The 13,565-nt window shown below is 39.8% G+C and overlaps 1 protein-coding gene across 1 annotated transcript in view; it reads left to right on the top strand.

Annotated features, from left to right (window-relative positions):
* The window catches only part of alk (ALK receptor tyrosine kinase), a 289,826-nt gene that overhangs the window by 257,382 nt on the left and 18,879 nt on the right, over nt 1–13,565 (top strand). Inside the window, exons 22-23 of the mRNA XM_062041724.1 lie at nt 6,350–6,451; nt 7,497–7,631. Coding sequence (XP_061897708.1) covers nt 6,350–6,451; nt 7,497–7,631 — 237 coding nt within the window. The remainder of the gene's footprint in view (nt 1–6,349; nt 6,452–7,496; nt 7,632–13,565) is intronic.

Raw genomic sequence — 13,565 nt, 5'->3', positions numbered from 1 at the left:
CCTCCAACCCTAAGGCGAAGGGAGGCGACCCTCTTGTCCACCGGGGTGAACTCCAACGTACAGGCACTCAGCCGGGGACTCGTGAGTATCCCCACACCCGCCTGTGCCCTCACACCCTGAGCAACTCCAGAAGTGAACAAGGTCCATCCCTTGTCCAGGAGTGTGGTTTCAGAGCCCTTGCTATGCGTAGAGGTAAGCCCCACCAGATCCAACCGGTAGCGCTCCACCTCTCGCACCAGCTCAGGCTCCTTCCCCACCAGCGTAGAGACGTTCCACGTCCCGAAAGTCAGCCTCTGCTGCCCCGAATTGGTCCGTCTGGAGCCTCCACTTTCACTGCCATCCACTTGGCAGCGCACCTGACCCCACTGGTTCCGACCGCGGGTGGTGGGCCCACGTGGCGGAGAAGATGGTGTGTCCACGTAGCTTCTTCGGGCTGTGCCCGGCCGGGCTCCGTGGCTAGCCCGGCCACCAGGCGCTCGCTGACGAGCCCTACCTCCGGGCCTAGCTCCGGAGGAGGGCCCCGGGCTTCCTCCGGGCCGGGTAACGCATCCTCTTTTAGTGTAGTTCATGGGGGGTATCGTAACCCTGATGGGGGCGGGGGGGCATTCGGGTGCTACACCTTGCCCAAGGGTGACCCGGAACTATGTAAGGCAGGGGCGTTCAACTCCCTGAGGCTTAATACAAGCCCACATACCAGCAGATATTTGACAAGGTTTTTAAAAGAAGTGTTTCTCACAACAAAATAGGTAGCAGTTGTTCATACTTAAAAAAGAGTTTAGTGCTTTTGTCAACCCATTACGTAGGAACATAATTCATTAAAAACCTTTTAAGAGCTTATTAGTTTTGTCCTTTCCGATGTAGGAGGGTGTTTGGGTGCTTTCAAAGGAATAAGAGAGTCTAATGCTTTTTCCTCATGCGAACGTTATCTGCAGCACTTTGTTCTTTTTGTTTGTTTAGATTTTGACTCAAATTGGTATCTGTCTTCTTTCATCTGTGATGCAGGTAGTGATGTTCAACGGGTACCTTTAGTCTAGAAATGTACTTACAAGATAAACAGCATAAAAACCAAGTCTGTAATGGCTTCAAGGTGACAGTAAGTGAGGACTACGTATGAAATTGAATTTAAAACAGTAAGCGTTTCTACAAAGGATTTAACGTCAGCAGCAATAAGCGGCGTAATCAGTCTCTGCATTGGAAGTGAATGAAGACATGATGAGCAAATGAGTCCTCAAACACCTGACATGACGAGAGCTCAGTCACCAGCCAAAAGCTGTCAGTCTCCAACGCAAACGACAGATTGCCTTTATATATTTCCGCAGAGTGTCATTATTGTTTATGTTTCACTGTAATGCTGACAGGTCAAAGTGGATCAAACGTTGGCCTCGATACAAACCTCTGCCAAGACTGAAAGTTACTGGTTTTATGGTTTATGCAACATTGTAGTCAAACTGTGATTAAGTTTCATCAAGCTGAGCAGTGTAGACTGAGTCAGTGAAAAAGCGGGGATTTTCGGGCAGGAACGTGTGTGCGTGTGTGTGTGCTGGTGTTGTTCCATTGTAGCAAATTTCTTTAAAGACATACCTTTGAGCAGTTCTTCTCCCCCTTGAGACAAAACATCTCAAAATGTTCCTTCCTCTAAAGGTTAGGCTGTCAAAGATACTTTTAATGCATATTTGAGCAGCCAAGACTTTTGGGGTTTTTTGTTTCCTGTTTTTTCTTCTTAATCTCTTTTTTTGGCACAATGATCTCTGTACACCCTCACCAGGTATTTATCCTTTGTAATTACAGACCTCATTTTACTTCATTAGAGGAGGGTGGGAGCATGCTGCAATTTTTTTGTTTACGTTTCCCAATGGCTCACAGATTTGGCAACTTTTGAACTATAAACTACTCTGATTTTTTTTTGCTGGGGAAAAAAAGATCACCCTCAGAGGAGGCTCACTCTTTGATTGGTGTAGATTTTAATCATCTTCCCTTAGATATAACGGAAGTTAAATATTTTAAATACTGCAAAGGTTATGTAAACACTTAAGGCCTGATTTACTAAAGCAGGGGTGTCCAAACTTTTTCCACTGAGGGCCGCACACGGAAAAATTAAAGCATGTGGGGGCCATTTTGATATTTTTCATTTTCAAACCATAACAAAATATATGCATTTTTTATTTATTTTACCTTTAGGGGTTCCGGGGACCATAAAGGGTCTCACACATTAAAATGTTAAAAATAAGTCAGATTATTATTTTTTTATTATTATTTAACGCTTACAGTAAATCTCTATATCAACTTCAAGTTCTTCAAGTTAATATAAAGTAATACAAATTAAAAAAAATGTTTTATGGGTTTTCTGTCAAAAACAACTTAGTTTTTTTTATAGTAAAACTGAAATATGCAGTATTTAGTAATTAGAGCCCTAAAAGATCAATAATGCAGGACACCATTGATTTTAATTCTTTCATATTTTTGAGTAATCACAGTGAAAAGATAAATAAAAAATCACTAAATATATTCGGGATCCAAAAGGTGCCCCACTCATAAAGTGATACATTTTTATTAGGTTTTTCTTTTACTTTCAACACTTAAAGGCCTACTGAAATGATTTTTTTTTATTTAAACGGGAATAGCAGATCCATTCTATGTGTCATACTTGATCATTTCGCGATATTGCCATATTTTTGCTGAAAGGATTTAGTAGAGAAAATCGACGATAAAGTTCGCAACTTTTGCTCGCTGATAAAAAAAAAGCCTTGCCTGTACCGGAAGTAGCGTGACGTCACAGGAGCTAGTATTCCTCACAATTCCCCATTGTTTACAATGGAGCGAGAGAGATTCGGACCGAGAAAGTGATGATTACCCCATTAATTTGAGCGAGGATGAAAGATTCGTAGATGAGGAACGTTACAGTGAACGACTTGAGAGGCAGTGATGGACGTATCTTTTTTCGCTCTGACCGTAACTTAGGTACAAGCTGGCTCATTGGATTCCACACTCTCTTTTTTTTATTGTGGATCACGGATTTGTATTTTAAACCACCTCGGATACTATATCCTCTTGAAAATGAGAGTCGAGAACGCGAAATGGACATTCAGTGCCTTTTATCTCCACGACAATACATCGGCGAAATGCTTTAGCTACGAGCTAACGTGATAGCATCTTGCTTTAACTGCATATAGAAACAAAAAAATAAACCCCTGACTGGAAGGATAGATAGAAAATCAACAATACTATTAAACCGTGGACATGTAAATACACGGTTAATGCTTTCCAGGCTGGCGAAGGTTAACAATGCTGTGCTAACGACGCCATTGAAGCTAAATTAGCAACGGGACCTCACAGAGCTATGCTAAAAACATTAGCTCTCCACCTTCGCCAGCCAGCCCTCATCTACTCATCAACACCCGTGCTCACCTGCATTCCAGCGATCGGCAGAAGGACGAAGGACTTCACCCGATGCGTTTGGCGGCCCGGAGACGTAGGAAGTCAAGGTAAGGTCGGCGGCTAGCGCGGCTAGCGCGGCTAGCACGGCTAGCGCGGCTAGCGCTCCAACAAAGTCCTCCTGGTTGTGTTGCTGTAGTCCGCTGCTAATACACCGATCCCACCTACAACTGTCTTCTTTGCAGCCTTCATTGTTCATTAAACAAATTGCAAAAGATGTCCAGAATACTGTGGAATTATGAAATGAAAACAGAGCTTTTTGTATAGGATTCTACGGGTACCATAACTTCCGTTACTCTGACTTCGTCACGCGCATACGTCATCATACCGCGACGTTTCAGCCGGATATTTCCCGGGTAGTTTTAAATGTCACTTTATAAGTTAACCCGGCCGTATTGGCATGTGTTCAAATGTTAAGATTTCATCATTGATATATAAACTATCAGACTGCGTGGTCGGTAGTAGTGGGTTTCAGTAGGCAGAGATCAACTTCAGATATATCTGTCGATTTTATGCTGGAACTATTATTTTGTTTGTTTTATGCGCTTTTGTCAAAGAAAACGTTGATGTTTTTATATGGCTACTACACAACATATGCAATATTTACCACATAAAACATTTAAAGTGAAATATTTAAAGTAATTGGAGCCCTGAAAATAATTCATTACAACATGGATTTTTTTTGAGCAGTGGCAAAAAAAGAAAAATGAAGAAAGACAAAAGAAAAAAAAACAGCCTGCATGGCAGCTTTTGTGTCAACATTGCAACTTGTTCTCGTTAGATTTCACCTCATTCCACTTTTTTTAATGTTCTTTTTTATTTTTACAATAGTATTTCCAGAATGTGTGGCCTGCCGGTAAACAATTAGCTGCGGGCCGCAAATGGCCCCCGGGCCGCACTTTGGACACCCCTGTACTAAAGGTTTGCATGTACAAACCTGATAGCACACGCAAAGCTGATCTACTAAACGTGTGCAAAGTGGATTGTGTCTGTTAAGAGAGCGGAATAAGGCATGCAATCCATTTTGCGTCTGTGTCTTCATTAATATGCACAATATATGCTGATCATCAAAACACTCAGAATACTGGGAGGAGAAGATGCAAACATAATCATTTAGCACACACGTTTTATTTAGCACGTGTCAGAAGGATGTGCAAACTGACACACACAACTGAAAGATCAGTGCTGCCCTGCAAAGACAGATGATGGACAGACACAATTTACCTGTCCTAGGTGTGTGTGTGTCAACATTTTGGACGGTCAAAAATAACAAATATTCAGGAACATAATTTTATAATTGTATAGTTGCTAGAGAACTTCAGGGGTTAATTAAAACAAATTCACTTAATGCGTTTTGGTTTTGGTTAGTGTTTTTTTTAATGACATTGGTTTTTTTCACATATAATATATAATAAAACATTCTTATATTGAATATACTTTTTGAAGTATGCATTTTTTTGCATCTTCAGCGGACTAAGTGCAGCCTCTCTCTAATGAGCGCACACTGTAAAAATGACTGTAAGCAATTGTTAAATAGCAACAGTAAAACACCGTAAAATCTAAAATAGTTTATCACAGTAGTAAATGCAGTGGATTCCCGCAAACCAATAAACAGTAAATAACCTAAATTAGAATTTACACGGTTAATGCTTTCCAGGCTGGCGAAGGTTAACAATGCTGTGCTAACGATGCCATTGAAGCTAAATTAGCAACTTAGCAACGGGACCTCACAGAGCTATGCTAAAAACATTAGCTCTCCACCTTCGCCAGCCAGTTTAATTAGAATTAAACCCATTTTGCAGGTTTCCCTGCAGGGAAACAGGCTTGTAGGGATGAAATAGCCTCTGTGTTTTTTCCTGACCTAACGTGTATATATATTTATATATACAGGTATATGCATGCAGTCGGCTTTTGACCTTCGACTAATTTTTTTTCAGCCCAATGCGACCCCCAAGTCAAAAAGTTTGGGCACCCTTGTCCTAAATTCTTCCTACATTTTTGCACCATGTTTTGTCTGACATCAAGGTTGACAACTTAACTAATTTGACCCTTTTTTTAAGAGTTATTTTTTAACATTGTCTTCTAATCCTGAGAAACAATTTAATGCATTTTCTTTTGGACTGCAAAATATCTGGCTGGTGCTGATGCTGCAAGTCCCAGAATGCACTGCAATAGCTGCTCAGAGTCCCTTGTTAGTGATCATGCAACCCATTTAAATAAAGTTGAAATGCTAATTTTATGGGACAGAATACAGAATGAAAGGCATATAACATTGCTAATTTTGAAGAGCTTGAAATAACCTCCTGCTATAAACCATGTCAAAATGAGTTTTTCCCTCCAGCTGACACTTGTTGATATGTGTCCATTTTTCTTGGAGGACTCTGAAGGACATTAACAAGATGTCGCATGAGCTGTCGTGACGGTCACTGTCACTCCACAACCACCACCACCACACACTGTGAACATTAGATCATTTCACGAATGACGCCAACAGCGAGCGCCCGACCTAAGGGGGAAAAAAAACAAATAACATTCCCGCCACCTTCTCTGGCAGATAAAGACTTCTCACCCAGTCTTTATCACTAAGATGTTTGATTTGGATCAGAGTGCTAATACTCCCACGGTATTAATTGTTATATTTCAATGTTCTGTTTTTGAGGCTGTTGCTAGGCTTTTCATCCTAATAATATACGCCTACTCCTGCTGGTTGCATTATTGTGTGTGTGTGTGTGTGTGTGTGTGTGTGTGTGTGTGTGTGTGTGTGTGTGTGTGTGTGTGTGTGTGTGTGTGTGTGTGTGTGTGTGTGTGTGTGTGTGTGTGTGTGTGTGTGTGTGTGTGTGTGTGTGTGTGTGTGTGTGTGTGTGTGTGTGTGTGTGTGTGTGTGTGTGTGTGTGTGTGTGTGTTTGCATGCAAACAGGGCAAGCTATTACAGGAAAGGTGGCCGTGCCATGTTGCCAGTAAAGTGGATGCCACCTGAAGCCTTCATGGAGGGCATCTTCACATCAAAAACAGACACATGGTGAGGCGCCCTTACATTCCTCTCCCTTTAAGGACCATGAAGTAAAACGTGCCATCACTATCACTCCATATCAAGTGATTCACGTTCACACTTTCTTCCTCTTGTCCTTCATCATGTCCAACACTCAGCCCAATGTTTAGTTGTTGTTTTTTTTATTCTTCATCATGTGTCTTTTTTAATCCGCTCTCGTTTATCCTGTACAGCAGGGGTGTCAAACTCACTGTAGATCAAGGGCCACATGGAGAAAAATCTACTACCAAGTGGGCCGAACTGGGAAAATCACGGCACTTAAAAATAAAGACAACTTCAGACTGTTTTCTTTGTTTAAAAATAGAAGAAGCACATTCTGGAAATGTACAAATCATAATGTTTTTTACACTTACATCTTGCGGTTAACAGTATTCTAACTTCATTAGTTGTTATTTATATTCTCTGAATAAATTAAGGGATAATGTTCATCAGTCAACTCGTTGATGTTCATTTTCAATCTATCAAGATGAAAAAAATTATAACAAAATCAAATTACAGGATGTTATTTATGTAGTTTGCTCATTTTCCTCGACTGATGTACTAACATGTGGTATAAAAATGGGACCCATTACCTCCCTGCTTGGTACTCAGCATCAAGGGTTGGAATTGGGGGTTAAATCACCAAAATGATTCCCGGGCGCGGCGCCGCTGCTGCCCACTGCTCCCCAAGGGGATGGGTCAAATGCAGAGGACAAATTTCACCACACCTAGTGTGTGTGTGACAATCATTGGTACTTTAACTTTAACTTAACTTTATTTTGTACATATGTAGCATCATCTACAAAGAACTGCTATTGCGACATCCAGTGGACACATTTAGAACAGCTGTTTCTTTCATTCAAAAATTTCAGGTTAATTTTTATACTTAGCAAACTCATCCCGCGGGCCGGATGAAACCTGTTCGCGGGCCTGATCCGGCCCTCTGGCCGTATATTTGACACCCCTGCTCTACAGCCTTTGATGGAGCTTTTAATTGTCCTTCTTCTCACCCCTTTTTCTTTTTCCCTCCAACAAGGTCATTTGGGGTTCTGCTGTGGGAGATCTTCTCACTGGGCTACATGCCTTATCCAAGTCGCAGTAACCAAGAAGTGCTGGACTTTGTGACTAACGGTGGTAGAATGGACCCACCCAAAAACTGCCCTGGGCCTGTGTATGTACAACTCACACACACAGATAAATACAGTGTTCACAGCGCTTCACTTTTTCCACATTTTGTTATGTAGCCTTATTCCAAAATTAAAGAATTAAATTTTGTCCTAACAGTTCTACACACAATACCCCATGATGACAATGTGACATTTTTTGTTTTTGTTTTTGTTTTTTTCGCAATTTATTCCAACTAAAAAATCACATGTACATAAGTATTCACAGCCTTTGCTCAATACTTTATTGATGCACCTTTGGCAGCAATTACAGCCTCAAGTTTGTTTTTCATACGATGGCACAAGCTTGGCACACCTATCTTTGGGCAGTTCCGCCCATTCCTCTTTGCAGCACCTCTCGAGCGCCATCAGGTTGGATGAGAAACTTTGGTATTCATCCAGGATGTCTCTGTCTCTTTAATACATTTGCAAAAATGAAAACATAAGAACCCTTTTTACATTGTCCTTATGAGGTATTGTGTGTATAATTTTCATTATGGAATAAGGCTGTAAGAGAACCAAATGAAGATGCACTGTACGATCATATGTTTCACGTAGCAAGACTAAGGAAGACATGAAATAATACCTCAGCGTACGGCTATTTGTTATGCATTAAATTGCAAGCAAAAATGTGAGTCACAAGCATCCCTCTGCTAGTTGGTGCAGCAAATGTCACAGTCAACCCAGCGAGATCCGCTCAAAACATCTGGTCTTACTCACTAGCATTAGCTTGTAGCTAGAGATCGACATAACTTTGTTTTTCTAAACATGGGAAGGAAGGAAGTGAGCATGAAGGACAGTGCTGAGAAAAAGAAGCGGATGATATCCATTGAAATAAAGAAAGAAATCATCAAAAAATATGACCGAGCGTGTCACCAACTTGCTGCGTAGCGCTGCCCCTCGTCCAACTCCTCATTTTATTTTATCGGGTTTGTTTCATTAACACATGTGACATACTACAACATTTTAGCCAGGGCTAATTCTCAGTGTCTGTCCTTAGTTGGGCATTTACACGCAATAACACAGTAAAGTTAAAGACAGTCCTTGGTAAAGAAACAGGGTTCGTGTGGTGGCCATCTGCTTCGACTACAGATGTTCCGATCAGGGTATTATGTTGCTGATTCTGATATTGATCATCCACGAGTAAGATCGTATAAACTACAATTTTTCAACAACATCAAAACAATATTTAAACTTGTCCGTTATTCTCTTTTATTACATACAATTGTTTGAGCAAAAATAAGTCATAGTACACACTAACTAAACGAGAGCAAAAACTACTATCTACTATGGTCAACCGGTATTAGTATAGTACCATGATACTAATGAATCATATTCGGTACTATATCGCCTCTGAAAAGTACCGGTCATATATATACAAACCCCGTTTCCATATGAGTTGGGAAATTGTGTTAGATGTAAATATAAACGGAATACAATGATTTGCAAATCCTTTTCAACCCATATTCAATTGAATGCACTACAAAGACAAGATATTTGATGTTCAAACTCATAAACTTTTTTTTTTTTTGCAAATAATAATTAACTTAGAATTTCATAGCTGCAACACGTGCCAAAGTAGTTGGGAAAGGGCATGTTCACCACTGTGTTACATGGCCATTCATTTTAACATCACTCAGTAAACGTTTGGGAACTGAGGAGACACATTTTTTAAGCTTCTCAGGTGGAATTCTTTCCCATTCTTGCTTGATGTACAGCTTAAGTTGTTCAACAGTCCAGGGGTCTCCGTTGTGGTATTTTAGGCTTCATAATGTGCCACACATTTTCATTGGGAGACAGGTCTGGACTACAGGCAGGCCAGTCTAGTACCCGCACTCTTTTACTATGAAGCCCCGTTGATGTAAGACGTGGCTTGGCATTGTCTTGCTGAAATAAGCAGGGGCGTCCATGGTAACGTTGCTTGGATGGCAGCATATGTTGCTCCAAAACCTGTATGTACCTTTCAGCATTAATGGTGCCTTCACAGATGTGTAAGTTACCCATGTCTTGGGCACTAATACACCCCCATACCATCACAGATGCTGGCTTTTCAACTTTGCGCCTATAACAATCCGGAAGGTTCTTTTCCTCTTTGGTCCGGAGGACACGACATCCACAGTTTCCAAAAACAATTTGAAATGTGGACTTGTCAAACCACAGAACACTTTTCCACTTTGTATCAGTCCATCTTAGATGAGCTCAAGCCCAGCGAAGCCGACGGCGTTGCTGGGTGTTGTTGATAAACGGTTTTCGCCTTGCATAGGAGAGTTTTAACTTGCACTTACAGATGTAGCGACCAACTGTAGTTACTGACAGTGGGTTTCTGAAGTGTTCCTGAGCCCATGTGGTGATATCCTTTACACACTGATGTCGCTTGTTGATGCAGTACAGCCTGAGGGAACAAAGGTCACAGGCTTAGCTGCTTACGTGCAGTGATTTCTCCAGATTCTCTGAACCCTTTGATGATATTACGGACCGTAGATGGTGAAATCCCTAAATTCCTTGCAATAGCTGGTTGAGAAAGGTTTTTCTTAAACTGTTCAACAATTTGCTCACGCATTTGTTGACAAAGTGGTGACCCTCTCCCCATCCTTGTTTGTGAATGACTGAGCATTTCATGGAATCTACTTGTATACCCAATCATGGCACCCACCTGTTCCCAATTTGCCTGTTCACCTGTGTGATGTTCCAAATAAGTGTTTGATGAGCATTCCTCAACTTTATCAGTATTTATTGCCAATTTTCCCAACTTCTTTGTCATGTGTTGCTGGCATCAAATTCTAAAGTCAATGATTATTTGCACAAAAAAAAAAAAGTTTATCAGTTTGAACATCAAATATGTTGTCTTTGTAGCATATTGAACTGGATATGGGTTGAAAATGATTTGCAAATCGTTGTATTCTGTTTATATTTACATCTAACACAATTTCCCAACTCATATGGAAACAGGGTTTGTATACAGGTATATAATATATATATATATAAGATGAAAAGACGAGATTTTACTAAAAACTAGTGAAAATATCTGTCCAGGCAGTTAGATAATTTTACTTGAAAAGACATCTTAAATTACGATTTGTATATGGAGAAATTAGGACATTTAAGATGTAAAAAGGTTTTTTTTTTTTTTTTAAAAAGAAAAACATTATTCAACATGCTATTCTTAAACGAAGACTCCTCTGGATGTTGCAAAATCCTTAAACAAGATTTTCTATATGGGGGAAAACCAACATATCTTATTTGAATATTTGTTTCCTAATTTTTAACATTTATAAACTAGAATAAACAAATTAGAATTTTTCATGCTAAAATTAAGATTATGATGTAAATTCAATGACTAAAGATAAGTACAGTGGCCCAATTTCTGTTTGGATCTTGTGTGAGAGGCAGAGGGGTTGTTAATCATTTTGCAATGCAGTCTGCTGAAAATGATGGAAACCACCACTCCACTTAGCAGCTGAGGCTGTGGTCAAAGTTGGAATTGCCTATTGCTGGGATGTTACTGACGTCACGTCCGGCTCACGTCCCGCCCAATGACGCATGGTGGTCAAGCTAGCTCTGTTTTCAATGGGTGCTAGGCGACATTTAGCATTTCTCGAAGAAGAAATGCCCGATGCTTGTGTTGTTTTCCGGCTTTACGAATCTTTCAACTCGCGAAAAGGGTGAACGTTCCTTCAGAGATCCTCGAGAGGTAATCAAAAAGATTGAAGAGTGCAAGATTTTACGAAACGACGAGAAAAGCAGCTCACACTCCCGTCCAAGGGAGCAGAGTCGCGAACGCACGAGTTTGCAGTGATCACTTTGTTAAAGGTTTGTTTGATATACTTTTACCTGTTATTATTTCCCATGTAAGTATTATCTTGGTATTATTTTTATTTCTTAAACACATGTTTGCTACCAGTGTTACGAAAAGCACCAACTTGGCGAGTCTAAACAAAAGAAAGCAAATGCAAGCCAAACCTAAAAGAGTTAAGCTTTTACCAAAGGCAGCAATCATAAATGAAGCTTTCTGCACAAACACTGTGTTGACATCTATAGTTATATTTTGATAAATACGGGGGAAACACGCTACTTGTAAATAGCTTGCGTAACAGCAACAAACATGGCATTTTAGACGTGAAGTTAAATCATGAAATGCAACCTTCCCCAAGCAAAAAATATGCATATTTATCCGGGAGAGTCTTGATACCAATTTCCTTGACCCAGTCACACGCAAAGAAGTTGTAGACCTCCGTGCTTTTCCAAGTTTTCATCTGTTTTCTTTTGTGGAATGATGTCTGGAGCATAGTAGTTCAAAAAGTCTGAGAAGGCGACCTTTGTATAATCCTTGATATCACTCGACAAATCTTTTTTTGATAAAGTATAGGGATGTATTCCATTGCAAAGTTGGAATTTTTTGATCGTATCTGCTTTTTGCAGGAAGATTTAAGCCTCTTTTGTACTCAGATAGTTTGCGCGCTGCTTTCTATCAACAACCATCTTGGCTTGGTTGACCACCACTGGTTTTCACTTATGGGAAGAAGTCACGTGTTTGAATACAAGCAATAAACACATTTTAAAATAATAAACACTCTACCGCCATCTGGTGGCTAAAGTGGATAGTGCACGCTCCAAATTCATCACGGTTCATGTGTCAGGTAAACTGCGACAAATTGGGCCATAAGAATCCCCTTCTCACTGTAAATAGCTCTTAAAACTAAGGACATTTCTAGAAATGCAATTTTATATCCTGGCAAGTGGCAAATAATTTGCAGTGTAAGGATATCGACCCAATCACTCTAGTATTGATAATATATTAACATAACCGTTGGTATCGACACAATCAATTTAAGAGTCATGTACTGAATGTGGCAATACTGAAACACGTACAAATGTCATATTATCCTCGCTCTAGACTCTTGTCAACCATCCATTTCTACCGCTTGTCCCATTCGGGGTCACGGGGGTGCTCGTCACTTGTCATCCGGGGGACTAAAAACAAGTACAGTGTCTGCTAGACAGGATCGGTGTTTATGATCAGCATTAAAAGGCATTAATCAGCAATAGCGATATTTACTTTTTCACAAAAAAATGTTGCTCGATTGTGCTTCATCTACCTGAAAATGACCTCGTTGCAGTACATGACTGTATCTGCTGCAAGTAATGTGACGAACATTTTAGTTGTTTGCACATCAAAAGAGGTCTAATTAGAATTATGTGTAGAACCGATTAGCATGGGAAACTATGAAAGATTCAATATTCAGCGATATATGTCGGAAGAAAGGTTGTGAGTGTGGTGTCAGCAGGCAGAGAAGTTGATCTGCGATCTGACAGAAGTCAATTGAAAGAAATAATGGGAGCAGGCACTCATTATTGACGTCCTTGAGAACATAATAACTCTTCGTCTAAGATTAGCTCACACTTCAAACTATACCTAAGCTTATAGAGGTCTTCTCAATTTTAGGTGTGCAGACATGTGCACACCAAAATAAAACCATTACTTTCTATAAAAAACACAACTATGTTTGCTACACACTACTATGAGATTTTTAGAACCTTAGTATTTTAGAATAACATAACTGTTATGGTTATTGTGTTAGTTTATTTCGAACGTGCATACAATTACAATATGATACATCACATATTTCTAAGTTTCTCATGTCCGAAAAGGAGTAAAAGGAAGCACCTTTTATTTAATTCTACCTCTTTTCGTTTCATAGCAATTACAAACACATTTCTTTGTACTCAATCTGTAACACAACAGTGAATAAATAAATAAATGAATAAATAAATAGATAAATGAGTAAGTAAATAAATATTAATGGATGGCTGGATGGATGCATAAATAAACAATAAATACAGTTCTCATAAATAAAATGAATGGGATTATCTAATTTTTAATAGGGTTCAAGATGTTTATCAGGGTTCTTCTTTGTACTTTCTAAACAATTTGAGGTTGAACA

This window comes from Entelurus aequoreus, linkage group LG03 (genome assembly GCF_033978785.1).
Source record: "Entelurus aequoreus isolate RoL-2023_Sb linkage group LG03, RoL_Eaeq_v1.1, whole genome shotgun sequence".
NCBI lineage: Eukaryota > Metazoa > Chordata > Actinopteri > Syngnathiformes > Syngnathidae > Entelurus > Entelurus aequoreus.
Note: the sequence above shows the minus strand (reverse complement) of the source record. Positions and strands in the feature narration are given on the sequence as shown.